The following is a 9146-nucleotide window of genomic DNA, read 5'->3' as shown; positions in this document are numbered from 1 at the left end:
CACGCACACACACACACACACACACACGCACACACACACACACACACACGCACGCGCACGCACGGACAGAACAGAGAACGCTGTGGCTATTGATTAACTGGACTGACTGACTTTACGACACATTGATAAACCGACAGTGCAAATTTTCAGACAGCTGCAGAAAACTAAAATGGGAGCGAAGAAGAAGAAGAAGAAGAAGAAGAAGAAGAAGAAGAAGAAGAAGAAAAGAAACACCGACAGGACGAACTTTCAGACGCTTTGTACAATTCTTACGGGAATTCAGTGTCTTTTTTTTTTGTTTGTTTGTTTGTTTATTGTAATGTTTAAGGATAAAGATGGAATGAAGCTCCAGAGAAGCCAATGAGGAAAATAACAGTATTTTTTTTTGGATTCAGCACTGCTTAGACAATAAAAAAAAATAAAAATAAGAGTTATTTTTAAGATTAATGTTATTTTGACCTTCTTTTGATCTCAAACCTTCATCGAACACATTTAAAATAATGTTTAAAAACAATAATAGATTAAACTACATAAAACACTCTGGAGCACCATTTTCATCAGCATGAATCGAGACACAAATATGATCCAAGAACAAAAGGAAAAAAAGAAAAGAAATCAGAAGCCAAAAGGTGATTCTGGTCTTTCTAAAGGCAGCGATCTCGACTGGTGGCACTAAGTTTGGACTTCAATGTAGACACGAGTCAATCCAGTCAACCGACTACAGTGCATTATAAAGGTGTCTCTCTTCTACGGGCTTCTAATGAATGACCTCTGACCTCCTGTGGCAGGGCAGGTCAGGTCACCCTGGTCCACTACACCCGGATGATGTGAAATGCTCACTTTCCAAAGTATATGAATTCTCTCAGGGGAAAAAAAAAAAAAAAAAAAAAAAAAAAAGGCGGAGAAGCCTGGAAGAAGAAGAAGAAGAAAAAAAAAAAAAAAAAAAAAGAGGGAGAAACAATGCTCCGTTCACAGGCCTTCCCTTCACCCTGAAGCTTTCTCATCCCGCAAGGCTATAGTCAAGTGTTTTTACAGTACCTCACAGTCCTTTGGGTTTGTCAGAGTTTCTCAGAGACTCAGAAGTAGTTTCCTGAATGAATCCAGTCACAGTCGATGGAAGGATGCTGTCGTGTCTGTTAACTGGATAGAAGGAGTTACAGAGTTCCTGCTCCTGTTGCTTTGTCTGTTTCTTCTGGTTGTTTTTTTTTTCCTTTTTTTTTTTTTTCCATTCTTCTCTACTTCACCACTCGGCATCCCCAATGGCTTTGGAGAAGACATAGTCTCTCCCGTTCAGATTCATGATCCCGTCCTTCAGGTGGAATTTCCATTTGTTCTTACTTCTGTGAATCTGAGGAGCAAAAGGGAAGGAAATGAAGGCCGTGGGCGTCGAGGACAGATGGACACTGTTTCAGCTTACAGTGGACACACACACACACACACACACACACACACACACACACACACACACACACACACACACACACTCTCTCTCTCTCTCTCAGACTGTGACATTAACCAGTCGGCTGAATTAGCAGCAAATAGTGTTGGAAGAAACTTGGTGTCATATAACGCTGGCAGCGAAGGTGCGCCGAGCTCGAAGCGGCGCTCGTATCCGCCGGAGGCGGACGGTGAAACGCCTCTTTAACGGTTCACTTCATGACATTTAGCATCAGTCTGTCCTTTAGTCTTTACAGGGAGCCGAGTACTTTTTTTTTTTTTTTTTTTTACAAAATACTCTATAACATAATATCTGAAGAGAGCAGAAATCCTGTTAATGTTTTATTGATGTCTTTCCGTGTGGTAAAACCGCTGTGCTGCTGCTGCTCGCATGCTTTGGTCATTACCGCAAAGACTTTATTGCCTCAATGTGTTTATTTTACTGTGACTCGATAAAACGACTTGTTTCCATTGCCGGTGGTAATATCTTTGTTTAGAGGCTGATGTAAGACTCTAAATGAGTTAAGGATGCAAAAAGCTGACAACCTCTATATCGATATATAAAGATACATGGAAGAATTAGGGAGTCGGCACTTGTGTACTTGCACACGCGGGTCGGTTTTTGGTGCATCGTACTGAATAAATCATGTCCTACCTTGTCGTACTGACACACCACTACATTCTCTGTATCAAACAGCTCCTGGTCCTCCGCATCACTGACGTCATCCTCGCTGTTCAGTGGCTCCTGACGACCAAAAACAAACAAGACAGGTTTAAAGTTTGTTTAGTGTCCCGGAGAGAGTGGAGAAAACTGCTGGTCTATCAAACACTGAAACGCTGTCTCCAGGAAATCAAGTCGCCATAGCAACAAACCAGTGAACAGCTGAAAGTACGTGTTTAAAACGGAGAGAAAGTCGTGTGATAAATGAAAAACTGAAACGGCGTTCCTCACCTCTTCGACCTGCCCGTCCTCTCCGCCGTCCTTGTCTTTCTCCTCCTCCTCATCTTCGTCATACTCCTCCTCCTCATCCTCGTCCTCTTCCGAGGACGTGTCTCCGGCTCCGTCCACCTGCAGCATCATGGGGGGTTGCTGCGCCTGAGGCTGAGCCTGCTGCGGCGCTGGGGCCTGTGATGCAGCTGCACCCTGGACCTGCTGGACCTGCTGGACCTGCTGGACCTGTTGGACCTGCTGGACCTGTTGGACCTGCTGGACCTGCTGGACCTGCTGGATCTGTTGGACCTGCTGGACCTGAGCTGCCGTTGCTGCCTGACCGGGCTGCGACGCCATCGCTGCCGCCTGCATCACCTGAGGGACGGAGACACCCAGAGGACGACAAGGTTATTCAACATGACACTCTTGACTGGACTTCAGTACAACACAAATCCCACAACCAGAGCACACTTTAATGTTGGTCAAGGTTGAGACTAAATTGTGAAGGAAACATGAGAATACAGTTGACTGAGAGGCGACTGAATTGCAAAACTTCCAGATAATTAGGAGGCGGAGCTCCGACCTGTGTATTGCCTTGGACTTTGTTTCCTTGAGCTAAGACGATCTGCTGCGGCTGGATGATGACTCCTGTTTGCTGGGGCAGGCCTCCCTGCAGAGGAGTTAGAACCTGGACACATATTGACACAGGACAAATTCACATTTCATGAAAGCTCTTGGGTGTCCTGGAGGGAATTCTATCTTAAACCGCGAAAAAGTTCAGCTAAATTTTAAAGAACATATTTTAATTTGAATCTATTATTATTATTATTTCAACAAGTCGTGCAGTTTTGTGTGAATTATCGAGCTGTATTTTAAACAATTTTTTTTTTTTTTATACTTCCCTTATAGTATAATTATAGATATACAATATTTCTTTAGGGAGAGGACGTGAGGTTTGAGCAGTAAACAACCTTCTGACTTCCTGAAATGATTTCGTATTTTTCATGCCACTTCTTTCCCCCCCCCACTTCAGGTGTATTTTTCTTAAGACCCCCAGCGACACGCACGCAGCTTTATTTACTCTACTTATCGTGACGGGAGTGGTGGAGTCTACCTGCTGTATGACGGGCGCCTGCACGCCGCTCGGCTGCATCTGCTGCTGCAGGAGGATCTGCTGCTGCGGCTGCTGGATGATGTACTGAGCCCCGTTGGGAGCACGGACGACCTGCAGGATCTGACCTGGGGCGTCACAAACGACGGGAAGTGGACGTCACGATCTCTTCGAAAGCCATTTGGCGCGGTAAGCCGCAAGAAATCGACACACTAACTTCGAATGGGGATTTTAATACAGGAGTGTTTCGTCACAATTCAATGCGGAGAGGAAGCTGTGCGAGAGTCTTACCTTGGCTGGTGATGAGCTGTTGGTATGGGGTGACCCCTGTGGGCAGAGCAAGGGTTGCTGCGGTAGCTGCTGCGCTCTAGAGGACGAAACGAGAAACACACATGGAACCAAAATAATAACAGACGCAGAAGGTTTGTGGGTTCAAGAGTTTCAAGGCTGTTTGCTCTCCCTGCTGCCAGGCTTCACGGTGAAACACTGGATTTCTGCGAGTGATTGTTCCAAAACACAAGACGTTGACTACAACAGCACAGACCGGTCTCGACTTTGGCAGATGGCCTGCGGAACACAAGTGTTGTTGGGAGCAGAAAGTGCAAAAGGAAGGAAAGGGGTTCAGCGCGCAACATGAAAACCGTCGAAGGGAAGTTGTGTGTTTGTCAAAGACACGCAACAGGAAGTGTAATCCCGGCTGCCAAACTACTCTGTGGAGTTTCTTCTCCTCGACTCTCCTGCTTTCATTGTCCTTCTGCTCTCTTCATCTGTCTGTGACTCATTCTGCCTTTCAGGAAAAGAGACACGCACACTAAGATCATTTCCTCTCTTCCCTTTGTCAAACTACTCTGTGCGTGTTTGAAATAAAACGTGCAGCAGTTTGAAATTCTCGCCTTTCTCTCAACAAAAATAGAAAACTGACCGAGTGCTTCAAGGTTTTCTGAGGGTGAAGTCTCACAGCAACAAAGCAACAGTTCTTCTACGGACAACATGTGAAGTCTGAGAGCACAAAGACAAGCTCATCAACATTCCTGCAGACACCGAGCATCCAAAACCTGTCCAGGTCACGTGACTGGTTATAGGTTCCTGCACTAGTGTTTTTGATTCGGTTGGACATCATCTACTCACCATCCCCGTTGCACTCATGTGCTGTAGGATCTTAGAATCCTGAACAATGACTTGCTGCTGGGGAGCTGTGGAGACAAAACACAGTCAAGTCCGACCAAACGGTGACCAAAACATTCATCAGTGATCAGCAGGGGCAAAAAGTCTTAACATCTAAATCAAGCGCGGTCTTCTCACTTGAGGAACATCAACATCTGCCTGGAAATCATTTCCACAGACATTTTCTTGTGTCCGCAAATAATTCAAAGCATTTGACGACTTGTTCAGGCCACCGTTTGACGTGACCCACCTTGCTGTTGCTGGGGGGGCAGCATGACCTGCTGGGTCGGCGCTGCTGGCTGGGCCGCCTGCTGGGCCTGCTGCAACTGTTGGACGTGCTGCTGCTGCTGAGCGGCCTGCAGGGCGGCCTGCTCCTCCGTGTGGAAGCCCTCCACTGCCTTGGACTGCAACAGCTTGTTCTCCCATAGCTGCGGAGTCAAGACGCAAAACGAGAGCGACGTCAGAAGGCCTCGGGCTCGGTGTGCAGCAATCAGTCGGATGTTTGGGATCTAATATGTTTCGGCACACAGGTCTCCGACTGGAGAACAAATCCATCTGACGCACTCTTAAAACTTGTGAAGGAGATTCAGAAACGAGTTGCTTGAAACCAGCTTCTTCCTAAAGTGCGTCTCGCCCTTTTATTTTCAGTCCCTGATCTCGTCGCACATTTGTGCAGCGGTGACACTTCCCCTGCAGTCAATGCACACAGGAACAATACGGCCGAAGGACAGTTACCGTTTTCAGCTCCAAAAGAACTTGCTCGTCCACTCCTTCGTCCAGGAACAGCTCTCGCACCTCGTTGATCACATCCTCGATCACAGACTTGTAAAGTTTAGGCTACGAGGAAGCAAATACAAAAAAAATAAAATAAAAAAAATATTCCATTACTGTGTTTGCGGGTATCGCAGATATTTACTTGGGAAACTGTTTATGTGAAATTCATGGCTGTGGTATTCAAAAAGTGTATTTAACAGGCAGATAAGAAAAGCTAATAGGAGGTTTTTAAGCTGCCATAACAGCAGCACAACATTATATGTGTGACAGACCATCACCATACATGAAGTTTGCCTGGTGAAAACGTCATAATAATTAGTATAATATGGCGATAACAAGTGGATAGCTGTTGCATGTAGGCAACTCAACTCTGCAAATGTCCCACTTCAAACATAATCCCTGGGAACTATCTACACCTTTTGCACGACACTGTGTTTTATTGTGCTACTCCATATGGCTCAGCGCCGTATGTCCGGCTGCCACGTCCTACGGGGACACGGTGGCATGCACAGTGGACCAAACAACAGCAAACGCACAGCCTTTAAAAGGACTACAACGTCATTTTGAGCACCGCCAAGTCAGCGGAACAACGTTGAACCGGCACAGCGACACACACACACACACACACACACGTCAGGGCCGCCGCACTGCGCCGCCCTGACGTCCGCAGCAGACCTCGGTCTCTCCTTCCCTCCCCCTCGGCCCGTCGGCTCCTCCACTATTTAAAGCACAGTCTGGTGTTTATATGTAGAGCCGGTGACGTAGCGTCGAGTAGCACCTTCCCATCCCGGGCAGTCTATATTAGAGAGCCAATATGGCTGTATAAAACCAGGCGGCGGAAAGGAGGAGGGCCAGAACCGAGCGAGAGAGAGACGGGAGACGTGGAAGCCATTTTACGGAGCGGCAAACTGCGCGCCCGACAGCCTCGATCTTTAAACCTTATGTGGCGGAATGTGAAGGATATTTTTTTTTCGGTGTAATATCTTATGAATACTCAGCTTTGACTAAGCATTTTGACTTTTGTCGGCAGGGAGCAGGACAAATCTGGAATGACATGGGTAAAAGAGGTGGTTTGGGACGGCTGTCCTGCGTCCTGCTCGTGGAATGGTGGACAATGATGAGGCAGCCGACTGAACGTTTGACGACTTTCGGGCTAAGGAGACTTTTAATATATAAAAAATAAAAAAAAATAAGATGATGGCAATGTGCTTTGCGTACATATGTATTTTTTTTTTTTTAATAAATTTTTACAAAATAAACTATTTAGCTTAAATGTACCATTTGTCCTCGTATAACGGACACAAGCGACGCTTTTTACTCTTTTTTTAACTTCACAGCACAAACATCAAACACCTTGAATGGATGTCGCCGAACACATCGTATTAACCAGCTCCCCTAACAAGACCACTACCGACGTCTTCACCCTGACGAACAAGACAACTTGCAACTTAAAACTGCATTTTCACCACTCAGCCTAAAAAAAAAAAAAAAAATAAAAAAAAAAACCTGCATCGATTTCACTACTATTCGTGTTTATTTGACCAAAATCCTGCCTGTTCTCCTCCAAGATGGTTTCTTCTGAAAGAACTATCTGGTGTTGAAAACTGATGATAATGGCCGATTGACTGAACTTTAAAGTATTCATTTTTAATGTTTTTTTTTTTAACAGTAAAGTGTTTGTTAAAAGCAGATTCTTTTTTTTTTTTTTTTTTTTTTTTTTTTTTTTAAACTGCAATAAAGAAAACCAACTCGTCGACAGGTTTCTGTAAACTTTACCCCCATTTTCCCCGCTGACAGTCCTTAGAGATTGATCCTTACCACTGGGTTCGAGTTAGCCGAGCTCGCCATTATACGCGTAGTGTAAAAACCACACGGAAATAGGCGAGAGATTGAGCCAAAAATTACAAAAAAAAAAAGACTTAAAACAACTGGGAACGGTATTTTAAAACAGCCGGCATCACTTTTGTAAATAAAACACAGTTTTTACGGTCTTATTTACAATCCCGGGCTGCGACTCCCCAGCCGTCCTCCTTCCGTCGTTGTCCTGCTTTATATACTGAGCGATGGAGCTGCGAGTGCGCGAGACATAGGGCAGGGTCAAGCCGCACATATCGCGAGATTCCTGCGGGTTTGATGACCAATCGTTAAAGCTGCTGCTGGGAAATGTAGTTCCGGTTGGGTTAGAGGTAAACGCGTGTGGACAGAACGCATTAGCCTCCTAATGCTCTGTGATCTGGTTTACTGAATTAGGCTTACTGTAATTATGACGACACGTAAAAATGAATTCATTACGACGTCCCAGGAGCCATTGTTTTCACACAGTAAACAATGATGGCGAGATATAGAGAGGTGGATTACAAGAATTAAACAACTGACATTTTTTGTGTGTGCCTACGACCAAGGTCAATGATTATACATTAAATGTGTTTAGAAGGAGATATCGTACTTCTTTTTTTTTCTCCTCTACGTTTATCACATAGGTCATCAGGTAAGAGTGCATTCAATCTCGACTCATAAATCAAAGCATATGATGCTCACACCTGGCCGCTATGACCAAAGTCATTTTGAAATTGTTTACCTTTTTATAATTAGGACATTTTTGTGGTAGCGCATAAACTAGGCCTATTGGACAGCAGGTTTCAGATAAATTGGTTCAATGGTAAAAATCAATCATTCATTCATTCTTTTTCTTGAGCAATCTAAAAATACTCCATGACATGAAAAGGTTTTACATGAAAAGTCACAGTATCAGTAGCTTTAGACGCAGCAAGCGGTAGTTTGGTCCCTCTGACTGAAATATTATTGTATATGACATGGAAGGTTTGTAGGTAAATGCACTATTTTGTGGAGCAGTTAACAACTCATAGACATCTGAAAAGTGACCTCGACTACACACTGATTTCAGTGAGACATTGGAAGACACAAAAAAACACTGGTTTGATCATGAACAATTTGATGTTTTTAAAAAGCTTGTTGTTATCAATTGTGTGAAATCTTCATCTGAAAAGTGACTAAAGCTGTCAAAATAAATGTAGTGCAGTAAAAAGTACAATATTTCCCTCTGAGATCTAGTGGAGTGGAAGTATAATGTACCATCAAATGGAAATAGTTAAATGAAGTACAGGAACTCCAAATTGTACTTAGACAGTGCAGCACTTGAATAAATGCATTTAGTTACAAGTTAAATGGCGATTGAAATGCCGCACTGTAATTATGTAACCTGATAATAAAAAGAGGGACACAGAACCACAGAGATGTAGCCTACAGCCAACTCTTAATAGAGTACAACTTTTGTACTGTCAAATTGATGAATCCCCCGAATTGTGTGAAAGCCTTATAATTTGGTCACATTAGCCCAATGACTTTCTCTGACAATGACAAACAATAAAGCTTCCAAATGTTGTCCACCATGTTTAGTGGGCAATTGCTGATGTAACAAAGAATTCAGTCTTAATGTAATGTAATGTAGTAATGTCGGCGCATGCTGATGTAGGTGTAGCCAGTAGAACTCTTGATCACTTTGTTTAATCTGTGCTTTTTACCTCTGTCAACGATTAATTAAAGGCCAGTTGGAGAATACATTGGCACCCTGGAAACAGGCAACCGGATCAGCGCAGAGTAATAGAAACTGTTGGGAAGGAGAAGGACAGAATGAACCAATGACAAGAGTATTTAACTCTACAAAATATACTTATTATATTCTCGTATAAACCAATGCGCTTCATGCAT

The 9146-nt window shown here is 44.0% G+C and overlaps 1 protein-coding gene across 2 annotated transcripts; it reads right to left on the bottom strand.

The window, feature by feature from the left end:
* Positions 1 to 1196: 1196 nt before the first annotated feature.
* On the bottom strand, positions 1197 to 7378 carry gtf2a1 (general transcription factor IIA, 1). Of its 2 annotated transcripts, XM_069703113.1 has the most exons (11): positions 7236 to 7378; positions 5379 to 5480; positions 4894 to 5071; positions 4608 to 4672; positions 3771 to 3846; positions 3483 to 3607; positions 2952 to 3056; positions 2633 to 2743; positions 2390 to 2587; positions 2093 to 2182; positions 1197 to 1348 (listed from the first exon to the last, which is right to left on the bottom strand). In XM_069703113.1, the coding sequence occupies exons 1-11, from the start codon at positions 7263 to 7265 to the stop codon at positions 1241 to 1243; spliced, it is 1188 nt and encodes a 395-aa protein (XP_069559214.1). In that variant the 5' UTR covers positions 7266 to 7378; the 3' UTR covers positions 1197 to 1240. The 2 variants fall into 2 exon arrangements, with proteins under 2 accessions (XP_069559214.1, XP_069559213.1); XM_069703112.1 differs by having other exon boundaries at positions 2390 to 2743.
* Positions 7379 to 9146: the final 1768 nt, after the last annotated feature.

This window comes from Brachyistius frenatus, unplaced genomic scaffold, assembly GCF_029030835.1.
Source record: "Brachyistius frenatus isolate BFR_SWC_R1_liver_20210118 unplaced genomic scaffold, ASM2903083v1 Contig_44, whole genome shotgun sequence".
Taxonomy (NCBI): domain Eukaryota; kingdom Metazoa; phylum Chordata; class Actinopteri; family Embiotocidae; genus Brachyistius; species Brachyistius frenatus.
The sequence above is the reverse complement of the archived record's forward strand: the minus strand, read 5'-3'. Positions and strand labels throughout refer to the sequence as shown.

Excerpts from the sequence above, each read along its gene's own strand:
- gtf2a1 (XM_069703112.1), bottom strand. The coding sequence starts at position 7,265 with ATGGCGAGCTCGGCTAACTCGAACCCAGTG. Across the intron at positions 3,608-3,770 it reads ACAGCTCATCACCAGCCAAG|GTCAGATCCTGCAGGTCGTC; the intron begins GTAAGACTCTCG and ends GTGACGCCCCAG. Across the intron at positions 1,349-2,092 it reads TGGTGTGTCAGTACGACAAG|ATTCACAGAAGTAAGAACAA; the intron begins GTAGGACATGAT and ends TTTGCTCCTCAG.